This window comes from Accipiter gentilis, chromosome 31 (assembly GCF_929443795.1).
Source record: "Accipiter gentilis chromosome 31, bAccGen1.1, whole genome shotgun sequence".
Classification (NCBI taxonomy): domain Eukaryota; kingdom Metazoa; phylum Chordata; class Aves; order Accipitriformes; family Accipitridae; genus Astur; species Astur gentilis.
In genome coordinates, this window is record NC_064910.1 from 7,174,485 (window position 1) to 7,189,157 (window position 14,673).

The following is a 14,673-nucleotide window of genomic DNA, read 5'->3' on the forward strand; positions in this document are numbered from 1 at the left end:
GCCTCCTTCCTCCACAAACACCTCCAAAAAGCAGGATTTGGGGCCAGCTGATCCTACACACGTAGGACGAGCGCTGCCCTGTGAGTGATATGTCTCTCCCCCGCCACCCTTCCCACCACTGTCTTTCTTGCCTGCTTGGCCTCACATCTGAGGGGAGCTGGCTGCAGAATGGGTATTTATTTAATGGAGGGAAGAAGAAAGCAATTACTGGCAGGTCCGGCAGGCGACAGCCCTGGGGTGTGTGAGCTTGGGGGGGACGGTACCCGATAATGGGGTGTGGGGGGCCAAGCAGAGGCAGGAACCCAGCCCACCACTGCGCCCATCAGATGCCCAAAGGTGTCCATGGGGCAAGTCCTTGTGCCAAAACACAGCTGCTTGTCCCCAGTCCCAGGGCTGGAAAGCTGCCCAAAGGGCGGCTGCGTTCATACGGTGTTTGCTTGAGCTGATGTCCTCCATGCCTTGCTCAGGGTGCAGCCGACTGACGCAAGAAGCCCAGTGGAGTTAACGATAGCCGCTTTGGAGGTTTGCACCCTCCTCCGACTGCTCGCTCTGTCCTTGGCCCAAGGTTATCAGCTCCCAAGCAAACAGTTTGCTGCTGCTACATCACAAGTCCGATGCACTTGCTTCTACCTTTGGTGAGAGGTGGTTTTGTGGCTGGATTAGGAGCCAGGCTGGTGTCGGGGGGGGGCAGAAGGGGCCATGGGGGTGACCCCTGGCCAAGGGGGAGCAGTGCTGGGGATGCACTGGTGAAGCAAGTATTTCCACCAGGCTCTGCACTGAACTGGGGAAACTAAAGTCAGGATGGACAAGCTGCCATTCTGTTATGGGGAAAGGGAAAGGGGGCCAGGAGGCACCATCTCCCAGAGCTGGAGCAAGGGCTGTCCTGTCCCTATTGACTGGAGGGTCAGACTGCAGCAGAGACAGGAAGAAAGTGGAAGAGATGAAATAAAGTGGAATATTTAGAAAAAGGTGGCACAAAGGAAAAAATAATTAAAAATTGAAGCAGAAAGCACATGTCCTATTTGAAAGCTATAAGCCAGAGTCTTTGGAAAATTATTTGGCGTCTTCTGAAATCAATATGTTCCCATTTAGTTTATATTCATTAAGCTAGCGAAGATACCTGTAATGCAAGTTTTATTTTTCTTCTGAGAAATAACCACTGATACAAACGCTGGGATATGAAATCCTAACGGGTAAAAGGGCAATATTAAGGTCACGCCAAAAAGAAAGGCTGAAAATCCTTGAAGAAAATGGATCAGAAATTCCCCTGGTAGAAATGTATCCTTATGAGTCAGCACCTGAAATCCGGTTTCTGCTCTAGAAAACAGAACAGCTTGGTGTGCGCGTCTGTCAGGCAGCCGCATTTTGCTTCATTCAAACTAGAAAGCATACAGGCACTTACATTTTTTATACAAATAAAGCCTCAAATCAGATGGCACCAAACAAGAAATACATATCTCCATCCTGCACGTAGGTTTCTATTCTAGTCATGTGGAGCAAGAGCAGAAAGTTAAATGGGGACAGGGACATTTTTTTTTGCAGTGTGGCGTGCGGTTTTTGGAAAGCACGGTGGGGAATTTTTTTGCTGAGGATGACCTATTTGGAACAATACCAGCAACTTTGGAAATGCCACTCTGGAGTTCAATCAGGCAAGTAACTAAAGCAAACTTGGGCAGGCAGGAGAAGGGAAAGTAATAAAAGAGTATTTCATTTCTGACACTAATGGCCATGCAGCAATCTGTTTGTTAGGGAACGGACGAGGTGGAAATCTGCTCTTCATCCCTTGAAAGATGGTTTCCCTAGACTGACTGTGGTGCATTAGTGACTACGCTGACTGTATTTCTTTCCTTTTTTTTTTTTTTTTGAGGGTATTGTGTTCTGCAGTGCTGGAGAGGAATGTAAAATGGCAGCTGGAGAAGGAGGCAGGTGGAAGTGTCCTCAGCCACTCCGATGCCAGCGGCCAGGGACCCTTCACCGCAGTGAGGGGCAGTGGGTGCAGGCACTCAATTACATGGTGCTGCCGCCTTTCCCCAAAATTTTGCAGAAAAGGGTGAGAGGGCAGATTTGGCAGATTATCAGTTCTGGCACAGCATTTGTGTTGAATGTGAGCGAGCAGATAAGGTTGCAAGCTTATTTACCTAATAAGTAGAGTCTTAGCACACAGTATTAGTGAGCACAAACAAACCCTTCTCTGAATCTGTCATTATTTGCAAACTTACCCAGAGTCCAGGATCACTGCTAACAAGTAAAGGGCAGTAACAAAAGCAACTAACAAAATTTCCTTCTTCATAGGTATTCATCCAGCTATTGCAAATCAGCTGCGACATCCATGTGAAGCAAAATTTACCCCATACTGTTAAAAATAGTCCTTTCAGTTAAAAGCCTGTCTTGTTCAATGGAGCAATACTTATATTTTATTTTACACAGCTAAAGTAACATTTATACAACAATTAAAGCTTACCATTGCTGTAAGACCGAAAATTTCCTACAAATTTTATGTATTCATATGTTGGAAATTCCTTTGGGTTCAAACTTCCTCTCAGAAGATGACAATAAAACTCTAGTTCATTGTCAGCTGGATTGTTAAAAGAAGAAGAAGAAGAAATAAATATACTATTTAAGCTAAACACAACCAACGGTGTCTTCCAACCCCAATCTTGCAACTGGCAGCATGAGAGCAGCTCGTTACCACTCAGAGTCCTATACACCGATGTGCTATACATTGCAGGATGAGAGCCTCTGCAAGGAAGCGCCTTGCAGGGATGCAGGTTGTTCAGCGCTGTGCGCAGGTCTGCCTGCAGCTCGGGGACAGCCTTCCAGACTAACTCGCCCTTCTCTTACACCGCCTTCATCACGCTGCCATTGCATCGGTGTAGCAAAGGAGAGAATTGGATCCTTCATTTATAGCTTTTTTTTCTATTTAGGCTTTTCACGACTCACAGCTGTTCTACATCTTGTGTTGGAAAACTATGCCTAATTACCTCAAAATATCTATTAAATTAACTTTGGCATATAGGCTATCAGCTGCAGGTTTGGTATATACAGTAGATTAAGCAGCTGTACATCTTACATTATCGTGTGTTTTCTGGTTTCCTACATCTTACCTCCTAGAGTGAATAAGGGTGAGGCAAGTAAAAGTGTTTTTAAGAAAAACAAGATTCAATTTAAAAAGAATTACAATAATTTTACAGATACTTTTCAACTATAATGCAAACCAAAGGTATGTGACATTAGCACATCTCTCAACAGCATCTTACTTGAACAGGCTGAAATATCAATTAAGATGTGATTTGTCTCAGGCAAACTCTCAGTTTCCATCGGCTAACCTATTTTCCTTAGCTGTCTCAAAAGATATGATATTTAATAATTAACATAACTGCAAGTAGTCTTAGCCTAGTAAAATAAAGACTATGAGTTTCATTTAAAAATGGAACCAAAGGGTCATTCCAGGTGGCAAGATCTTTTTAAAAGGCTATGAACCTAAGTTTTATATTGCACATCACATAAAAAGCTCTTTCTGAGAGAAAATTTTTATCCTGCCTGTGCTTTTTCATTTACTGGGGAAGATAAAATAAAACTTACTTTTTAGGTAATCCGATGAGGCAGAATCCGTCATAAGCATACAAGAAGAAAGCATCTTATAAATTTCTGAATGTTCTTGTTCTGGGAGGAAATTTAACAAATTCTGATCCAAGACATCGCACTGCAAAGAAAAGGAACATTTGAGAAAAACAGAAATACCACAACGAGCAACACTTGCAGAGATGCGCAGCACTGTGGATATGAAGCCTGTGGCAGTTGACAGGAGTTTTCCCACTGATTTCCAGGGACTTCTGACAAAGCCCAAAACAGGGGGGGAAACTGCTGGGCAAACCGAGTGGCCGCTTCTCCCTTGGCCGGTTCTCAGCTTAATTCTCAGCACTCAGCGATGCTCCTCTAACGTTTTTCAGACAACATCAGATGCGGCAGCCGTTGTTCCCCCCTTCCTGCATCCTGGCAGGTGGGAGCAGGGAGAAGGGGACTCCCCAGTTTGGACATCGCTTTGCAGTAGCAGTAGTTAGTCCCCAGGGAGGGGGACTTCAGGGTGCCACCGGCCCAAGCCCTCTGGCCGGTCATGGGCTGAATGCCCGGGTGTCTCCAGCCCCGCAGTCAGCTGGCACGAACCTGAAATCCATCCGAAATCTAGGTACTGAGATTTGGGAACGGAAAGAGGAGGCGGATTTGTGCAAAAGGCCACGACTGGCCCAGGGTGGAGGAGACAAAGAGTCTGCCGCATGGTTGTCAGGAGGAAGGTCTCCCTGTGTTCAGCATGGTGACTAACCTAACGCTAGAAGAGCGTATCTGAAAGGAAGTCCTGAGATAAAGTGACCCTCTAATGGCATTGACTTACATCCATCCCACTTGAGACTACCTCGGGCTGAGCTGGCACACTGACACAGCTTCGTGTGTCATCACAGCAGCTGTTATCAGCCTGTATAGTTGTGTTGAAAATGTGTTAGCCCTGTATCATACTGGCAAGTTATTAATCATCATCATTTATTTATGTATTTATCTAAGGTTGCACTTTGGTTTCCCTCTGCTTTTTACCCATGCCTGCTGTTCTGTGTGGAATTCCTGTTTAGAGTACTGAAATGCATTGAGTATCCTTTGAAAATCAGAGTGCTATGCTTTATACACTTATCTAGATGCAATAGTACATCACTTTGGATTATTCAGTTATTACATGTGCTCGTTACTTGAATGTTCCTTTTGTGAAGAATACTTGAAAATTATTTTTGTGACTTTAGTGTATACCTTATTACTATGCATCCTACTGATACAGTACGTGATTAAGTTTTTTTATACATATGTAGAAATAATGTATATTATTATATTTATATAATGTATATATATTTAATTTTATACACACACACACATATCTATATAGACACATTATATTTACACAAAATATAGTACATTGTTCATGTAATTTGGGGCATATGAAGAAAGAGCACCTGACGGGAAACTGCAGTGGTGAGTCCAGTTCAAGGCTTATAGTACAATCTCAGGAAAGTAATTTTTCTTTCTCATTCCTTTTCTACCTGTAAATGGTAGATAATGATACTTATACACCAGTTTCACACAAGTCTCATGGAGGTTAATTAATCTCCCATCCACTCAGCAGTAACTGCAGGAGGAGTATGTCTGAGCTGTCTCCGCTCCTCAAACTCACAATTGCTTCTTCAGTGACCTGAGGATGTACCACCTTTTGTCTCCATACTGTGACCAAGCTCCAATACAAAACCAATTACCAGTTCTGCACTGTCATTTCTGTTTAAGGGGATAGCTGTAGAGCCCTGCGACTACACCTACAGTTGGAGTTACAAGAGACTTTTGTTCCACGACCCCTCAGAGCAACGTCCTGCCCTGAGCACCAGCTATTTATTGATTTTCAAGTCCTGGCATTTATATTTTTTGCTGCCATCAGGTACCATATCCAGAATTTAATGTTTGATTTGCATCTTTGAGGTTAGGCACACCTGTAAAGCAGCACACGGAACAAAATTTCTGGACCTTGCACGTATCAAGGCTCCAACAATGTTCTTGAATCAATATGTCAATCAAGAATATATCGAGAGATGAAATAGAGAGAAGCAAGCAAATATTCCATGGTCTTGCTGGAGCTGTAGGAAATGCCAGGCAAGCTATTCAGAGCTAATTCTTCACCAGACCCAAAGAGCAGACATCTGGTGCCATGGCAAAAAGGTGACCAGAGAGATGGACAAAATTTGATCATCACAGACAAAAATGTATCAGTTGGAGGGGAACAGTTTGCAGCTTTGTCTAATTATTCTAATTATTCTGCAGCGGGCAGTTCTGCCCTGCTGGCAGACACAGCCACAAAGCATTGCTGAATGAGACAGGCAAAGTGGATAAAAGATAAATTACAGTGACTGTGGTTAGAGTGGTTAGATGAACTACATTAATGCATATTTATGCTGCTAAGCTGGAATCTACTCTGCTCCTTGGAAGCTGTGGATCCCGCTAACAGAAACTTCTGAGTATTTACCCCTGATAGCTACAGCAGGGAAAGAAACAACAGCTTTGCATACAGGGATGCTGGTCCATTCTAAAAACAATACACAGTAAATTTGCCCAAGTTCTGCAATCATTTGAAGTATATGTGCAGTTTCAAATGTACTCCAAAATGGAGCTCCTTCACCTTTTCATTGCTTTTTGGAGGGGTGAGGAGGAAATATGATGAGTTATTCCTGCTGTAGAGAAAGAAAGCAGGAGAACTGAGCAACATGACCAGTACAGGAATGGGAAAGTGGATGGCTGCAAATGAGAAAGGCTTCTTTCCCATCAACCCAAAAAATCAAGATAGCTCTACTATCATGTGCTGGGATTTGGCCCCTCTATCAACCTGTACATTCTGCTCAGATGCCCATCACTACCCTGTAAAAGCAACATAACACGCAAAACTTTTGTACACTGTAAGGTGCTATGTCCTGGATTTTTCCACCCTGACATTTAACTTAAGTGCCCAACACACCAGAGCAGGGCCTGATCTTCATCGGGCCCCACAGGAGAAGTTCCACCCTGCCAGGGACCTCGTGCATTTGCACAGCCACCTCCCCGCCAACCCTCAAGGAGCCTTGTGTGGGCAGGCACCGGGCGCAGACTCCTCGGCTACGGGACTAAAGCTGGGTGAGATGGACAGGACTAAAGCTGGGTGAGACGGACACCACTCGCCCAGTCCATGAGCAGATACAGCACCTTCTGCCTGAGTCCGTGGACAGGCAACGTCCATGAGAAAGCTGCAGCTCCTCCTCCTGTAGGTTGGAAATAGTCACTCTGCTGCCTGTGTTTAACTGTTTCACTCAGAAAAGCAGGCAAGAAGGGACAGGGAGGACCCTCCTCCAGAGATTGCCCACTCTTGGGGTCATAGAGTACCATCTGACTGGCAAATGCTATAAGTTGTGACCAGATTTCCAGGAGTTCACTTCATTTCAACTATAGTCGATCTTACCATGTGAGCTAAACCTTTCCTTACATCAATCGACCCTAGGATTAGCCTCTAGATATTGTAATAACAAACTATTTAGAATTACAACAGAGGACGTTTGTGTTTGAAAATGCTCCATGGAACTTAGGGAAGCTGTATTAAAGAGAATTGGATATATTTGTTCTCAGCACCAGAGTCTTTCATGATTTTAATGAAAGAAAACACATCAGATTTCTTGATAGGGGCCCTCAGAGAGCCTTGCTCTGCGTTCTGCCCAGTTTTGCTTTCCTTTCAGTGCTCAAAGCAGAAGATTTGCAGAGTATTTTTTTTCCCCGCAGACACAGAGGAGAAAGAATTGGTATTTTGTCCCTCAAACAGTGACTGAATTTAGCTTACAAATAGATCCTGGAGGTAAACAGAATAAGCCACATAGATTTTCCAGATAGCATTCTGATCAGTTTTAAAACTTAAAAAAACATTTGGAAAGGGCAGCATGGGACTAAAATGCCCAGTGTGCACCTAACCGCACAGTCAGCTGGGCCCCTGCCCATGGTCGTAGTGATTTGCTGACCTTGGGAAGCAGAAGCCTTTATTGCTTGCTCAGTTGCAGTCTCTGGGATACACCCAATCACTCTGCATGGGTGGGCTGGTGGGGCAGTTGTTAACCATTATGATCCCATCAGCTCTGAGAAGGTCTGTGGGAACTCCTGCTCCACCTCCAGCCCCAGCAGGTTGGTCCCTGGCTTGGGCTGCTATGTGCTGCTTCTATGCAAATAAAAAATAATGGCCATCTTTGTCCTCATTTTGGGCTGGATACTGTGCAAGACTATCACACAAGGCATGACTTTGGGTAGGAAAACCAATTAAGTCTCTGATGGTCCAACTCAGAAATTATGAACCTGAATCCATCCATGTTCAGTCAGGGCTTAAGGTTTTAGGCAGAGTGTCTGAAATTGGCCTTCCTGAAGAGTAATATATTCCTGCAGCTGATCTACTGTCTCCACGAAGAATCAGTATTTGGAAGGGATAGCACTGAAACCCCCAAACCATGGAAGATTTCCATGGAAATCTGTAAGTCTACGAAGACCCAACAGCCTGCATACAGGACAGGGCACTCTCTGTCTTTGAAATGAAGGCAAATGTCAGAAAATAGTCAACTACTGGTTTTCTCAACTGTTGAGGATTAAAGAACACTGAAATAGATAGATTCAGTTCAATCTGTTGTTGCATAGCAATATTCTTGCATTTACCAGGAGCTGCCGCCTTTCATCAAGTTCCTTTCGTCTCAGAAGAAAATAATTTTTGTTCATATTATAGCAAGGCAGTGTGTGTGAAATACATTTGTCTGGGTGGAAAACATGACACGTATTTGGTGAAAAAGTAAACGAGAGAAAAAGAATTGCAATTTTCCTAAGAACATGGCGGGCGGGTGGTACAATAATGATTTGGCAGCTTTTTTTTTTCTCCTGGGCCTGTATTTATTGGAGACCAAGCTACTAAAATGAACATGAGGATTAATCCTTAATTATTGTGCCATTTCTCCTAGAGCAGCCTTAGCAACCGGAGCAGGGTTCAGAGCAGTCCCTCTCCCCTGCTCCTCTAGCCCAAGCCAACGCACGCAGGAGTGTCTCCCACAGCAAGACCCAGTAGCCCGCAGATAAAACAAGCCCCATGTGCCAGACCCGAGCATCAAGCATCGACTCCACCAGTACCTCCCGGGAGCTGGGTGCGCTCCCTTTGGGAAAGCACAGCTGAGCTGCGGGGACAGCTTGACAGCAGCCACTGGCTAACTCCCACTCCCCCAAATTCAATGGGGGTTTTGGGTTTCTGGGAGCAGAATAAGGCCCTTAACAAGCTCCTCTCCAGGCTGCCAGCGGCACCGGTGCTATTCTCTGCTAGCTTAGAAATCAGAGATGGAAAAGACCAGCCAGGTCACCCTGTCCCTCCCCTGGCCAGAGTATTCCTGCAGAGCTTTTTCCATTCAAGCCAAAGTGCCTCATAGCAACAAAAACCTGAAGGGTATAAACCAGACGGAGAGAGAACAGAGCTGATCAACAGCAGTGGCCAGCATAACACAGCGACAAAACCCCTCACCGCATTTTCAGGAAAACACCACCCCCCACCACCCTTTTATATCTGTTTCTAAAAATGTAGGGCCTGATCTGACAATGTGTAGTAGAAAAGCCAGTGTCAGAATTACTCACCGGTAAATGCCCTAGAAGAGGTGTGATGCTGTCAGACACATAGATGATGCTTCCACCTGTGGTTACTGCTATAATGAAGCCATCTAATGCCTAAAGAAAACAGACAAGTGGAGAGTGCTTTAATGGGAATGAGTGGTGTAAACAGGACAGCTCATAGCGTGTTGATCAAAACAGTTTGACTTCAGCACCGTATTGTTATCGCGTTGTAGGAGCGTTATCTCAAGTTGCAGAACAGTAATTCTCTGATTTTACAGTCTGATTTAACTTTTACGACACTCTTTGTAGTCTAGTAAAACCTACTATTGAAGCAACAAAGGGCTCACAGGAACATTTCATGTCTCAGTTTTTAAATTAATCACACATTTTAATAATGCAAAATGACTAAGACTGGATCCCTTGGAAGTTATTAAAATGAACATTTGAGCTCTGTGTAAATATCAAAGGACGATGAAAGGATGCGGTCCTATCTCAAAATGGTACTTCTCTGCAAACCCCATAAATCTCAGTTTGTATTAATGTAACGTTGTATATTACTGGGCTTTCATGTAAGTAAAAGCAATGCAAATGATCAAATAATCCTTAGCCTGAGTTTTAATTGAGTGATTTATTTTAAAGGTCATGGTATTAGATTACTCATTCTAAGAGAAATTCACCCTTCTGCAGAGTTTCTTCCTCACTTCAGTCCCACCTTGCGGGAAGACCCTTCACTCCTAGGACTGAAGGGGAATGTCACCTTATCCACATCCTCTGCGCAGGAGCAACTTCACCTTCAAAATTAGTTTCTCCTTCAGTCTGAGATGCCAAGTTTTGAGCTAAATGTTGTTGTTCAAAGTTAAATCGAGGTAGATTTCCAGACCTAAAGCAACCTACTCTGAGCAGAACTCCCCAAAACATTAAGACTCAACAGTAGGTGCTCAAAGACTATATTAAAACCTTCCTATTGTAATTAAGGGGACACTGGTGAAGCTCCCAGTGCCTGCAAGTGGAGCAGGTTTGGGTCCTTTCTGTCAGTTCACTGGTGATCTGGAGTGAGTGCTGCCTGCAGCATTTGAGCAGTACGGACACTGCAAGCAGGACTGAAGCAGAGCAGAGTTCGACTATACTCCAGAGGCAATACCTGTTCAGGAGACAGGTGTACTGCAAAAAGCCTGATCAGGGTGCCAGGGCATTTCAAAACCTTACTGCAAACCCAGGCGTGCCTCCAAGCCAGACTAGCAGTTGATCCTGTGAGCCACAGCACATCCTTCTCCCCTGCTGACTTCAATAAGGGAAAGAATTCTGAGAACACTGGAAAATGCTAATTGTTTTTCAAAAAAAAAGGAAAACACAAAGCCTTGAATAAAGACACAAACATATGTTCCCTTTTCCAGAGAATGCTGAGCACCCACAACTATTTAAGTCAATGGGAATCTGCTGGTGCTACAATCCTTTGAAAAGCAGGTCAATAACTTATACCCCAGTAGAAAAGCGTGTGTTTAGCATCTCTGAAAACCCTCCAGCTGCTATAGTTAGTTTGATTTTGTTAATCTAAGTGCAGAGAATATGTTTTTCTTTAGTGTAGTACATTCAAGCTGTTTTCTAAAAAAGCTTGATAGTTGTTAACCCGTGGAAGAGAGCAGTGATTTTACAAGGCAGCTGGATTGTGCATGTTACTATGGTGAAGGTTGTTGGTTTTTTTTAAAATCAAGTCTTTATTTCATATCCAATGCAGATTATACAAAGTGACTCACTTTAGAATTTTGTGGTAAAATCAAGTTAATGTATGCATACATAATTCTATTTTTATTTACTTATAACTGGTCCTTCCAACGTTAAGAGGGCATATCCCTTTTCAAAGATTTCACTACTGCAGCAGTCCTAGATGGACAAACAGAGCCTAATGCCTACTCTTATGCAATTTGATGACAGCCTTTTCAATGGGGTAAGAAAAGGCCATTTTCAGGAAAGCTGATGTATTACCACAGTCAATTATGTTCTGATTCTTTTGAATCAGTGCTTGAAAAAACCCTTCCCATCTTTTAATAACAGGATGGGAAAAACTTCAAGCAGTCTTGTCCAAATGTTAATAAATAAGATTAGTAGAAAGGCAAAAAAAAGCAGAGAATGATGAACAGCTGGCTCAACAGGACATCCCAATACCCAATGTTATCTTGAAGGGCATGGAAAATCACAGTAGCAAGAAGGTGATTTATAAGCTGGGAAACTAAAAGCAATTGTTTTAATCTAAAATTGTGTGGCATACAAGTAGAATCAACAAAGGCCCAGCCAGCCAAGACAACTGCCAATTTATTGCTGTCTGAGGGAAATATTTCAGCACAGACTGAAGAAGTTATGTACATTAAGTTCCTGCACACTGAGATGGGAATGGGTGGTCGTCAGTGCAATGGGAGCAAAGCATCTCATAACACTGGATCAGGGGAGTCTCATCACAACAAACTGCAATGGCTGAGGGACCGCCAGCCCCTGGGGGCCAGCAACGTGCCCCGGCTTCGTTGTCACCCATTGGTGGGTCAAGGTTCTCCCCAGCATCCTTCCCTGCCCGCCACCAGAGCCTGGATCATGCCCCACATCGTCTGTGGGAGCAGGAGAAGCTTGTGCTCAAAGGACACTGTGGGGCCACGCAACCTCCACGTGATTAGTACGGGAGAAGATCCTTGCTAAAGAAGGTTCTAGCTGTTACTGAGATAGAAAAATACCTTTTAGCAGCTCATTTGCATTTCATCTCGAACCTACATAAACGCCATTGAGTCATCCCTCTTCAAATCCCAGCTAGCGTTAAAAGCACGTATGGTATAATTTAAAGGTAATTTAAAAAATATCATTGCAAAATAACCCGGCTCCCTGTTAGAATAAAAAGTGTTTGATAAGGGTCTTGAAAATCATTAAAGTGGAAGTATTAACTGTGTCAAATCAAGAGGAGCTGTCAGGTTTTAGCTGCTTGTACAGCACCTAGCACTACAGCGACACGACACTGTTGCTTTTTAGGTGCTAGTCTTGCATAAAAATTAGGTAATAATAACGCCTTCCAAGAACAGGAGAAAAACTGCCACATGCCCTTTTCCTCACCTCTGTTTGTAAAAATAAAATGTAACCTGTGGTTTGAATCTCTCCCTTGGATTGCATTTCTTGGGAGTTCCTGTGCAGCCTTGCAGGCTGCGGCAGCGCAGTGCAACGGTACCATTGAGAGTGAAAAGCAACATGTGGGGACTCTAATGCCTTGTCCCAGTGACAGCTCTGCTTGACGGTCAAATACAGCAGTACCTGAAACCTCCTCTTTTGGAACTGCAGATGGCATTTTAATCTAGACGCATGGGCATTTCCATGACTGCTAGACAAAATTAGGAAAGGTATATATGCATATTCACCTCCAACATCAGCTGGGTGAATTCTTCGTTGCTGAGAAATGAAGGCTTCCAGTCCTGCTGAATTTCAGAAATCTCCGTCTGTGCTGAGACTTCTAGACAAATAAAACATTTCAATTTTTTAAATTCAAAGAAACTTGTATCTTGCAAGACTATATATGAGTTGCTATGAAAAGATAGAAATCACCTTTATATTAAAAAATTGCAGCTTTCAGCCATGAGTTTTGCATACAGAGACAGAAACAACTATCTAAACTGGGCCTGATCCTGAAATGTTTTCCTCATTTTTTACTCAGCTCAGTTTGAAGTGACTTCAGTGAGAGCCGGTATTCACATAGCCATTGGCCTCAAGCAGCATTACTTGGGTATTGATCAAAAGATAAAACCACTTCGCATGAAATTAAAATCAAGGCAAGGATTAGCACGTGTCAAATTGATATTTACAGTTTACAGCTTCATCCTTAGGATGCCAGAGTGCTAGGGTTCTGCCTACAGCTTCTGTGCCAACTAGGGAGCAGCAAGAAAACTCCTTTGGAGGAGTCCCAAAGGGCTGTGACCCCAAAGAGCAGAGCTATTGCTCCATTCTCCAAACTGTGAGCAAAACAGGAGCATTTGCAGCAGCCTTACGCTGGTGCTGCTGCCCTCGCTCTCTCCCTGCCTACTGCCAGCCCCACGGTGCAGGGCAGCCCAGGAGAGGGAACGGAGCACCAGCGTCTCATCCCCAATCCTATCCAGAGGGGAGGGTCTCCTTTGCTGTCCACCCATGAGACACCACAGGGGTTTTGCTCCGCTGTTGGCCAGTCCTGGCCCCACGGCAGCCTGAGGATGCTCACTGCCCGAGGACTTTCCATGGAGGGGTGCAGGCACCAGGGTAACAAGTCACAGCTTCGCACTGAAACGGGGGACCAGAGCAGGGCAGCTGGATGCACCACGGTGAACCGTTTCCTTCAATAAACAGCCACTCACATGAGCTCTACCTGAGTCAGACAGGGTTATGGGGGACAGATCTTACAATTTAGAGACACTTGAGCTGGTTTTTTTCACAGCTCATTCCGCTTGTCTAAGAGTGCTCCCTCATTCAGCTCTAGTAGCGAGGGGATGCTGAGCGCAGCCTGTCTTCTCCTTTCAGTGCCTCCTGCTAATTAATCCTATTGATTAACACTTCCAGAGCATGTAATACCTAATGCTCCCTATTCGGACCACATAGGCAAACCGGCCAGAGAAATGCAAATGGCTAAATGATATTAAAGTCAGTAAATTTATACCAGTCCCTGGGCATATTGTCACCTAAAAAGAAATAAAAGCCTCCGTTCAGGCTTTGTTAGTGGAGGTGCAGCTGTCTGCTTCTACCAGCTCATTTGACTCACTTTCTGCATTGCTGGGGGCTCTCACTGATACCACCGTGGCTCTCCCCAGCCCCCATGGTCTTACACGGAGGTTTCAAAACCAGATTAAGGAAAAAGAGAGATCAGCTCATCAGATTTTTGTTATATAGTTTCAGAATATAGGATACTTTCAGCAGATCCGTCGCTTGGAGAAGCTGATATACATGAAACAGCAAGTGTTAGAAGAATTACTTGAGATTTGGGAGATTCTGTGGATTATGAAGAAGGAGGCTGTTTATGAAGAAAAAATTCTGAAAATTGACCTCCTCCTCTGTTACGACTAAAATCTTGGTTTAGCCTACTAAATGAAAGGGAAATACGATTGAATAAACAAGATCCAAAGTATGCTGAAGATAATCAACATTTTTAAATGCTGATGCTTTGTATTATATTGTGTGACTACTAATCTAGTTTAAAAATAGGTAACATTTGCTTTTTTTAGCAAGTGCACAAAACCCAGTCACAGTTTGACCCAATTGCTGTGGAAGGATTTGTGACTGTTAGATTTTCTTTTTAGTTCATCTTCCAGAAATGAAGTGCCTTTTGGAGTAAATTATTTGGGCTATCAGCTACACTTATCTACACTTATTCAAATCTCATGTGACTGTTCTTTGCTTGGCTTTATAATTGAGCATATTCACATCCTCCTTTACTCTGCCTTGGGCAGCTAAAAAGAAAAAAAGATATGTTATTACTGTCATTTTTTAATAGGTATATACAATTATTAAAACTTT

General features: G+C 43.7%; 1 protein-coding gene across 1 annotated transcript in view; it reads right to left on the reverse strand.

Annotated features, from left to right (window-relative positions):
• Positions 1-14,673, reverse strand: part of NPAS2 (neuronal PAS domain protein 2) — a 106,683-nt gene that overhangs the window by 32,678 nt on the left and 59,332 nt on the right. Inside the window, 4 exon segments of the mRNA XM_049834239.1 lie at positions 2,462-2,575; positions 3,583-3,703; positions 9,193-9,282; positions 12,558-12,649. Coding sequence (XP_049690196.1) covers positions 2,462-2,575; positions 3,583-3,703; positions 9,193-9,282; positions 12,558-12,649 — 417 coding nt within the window.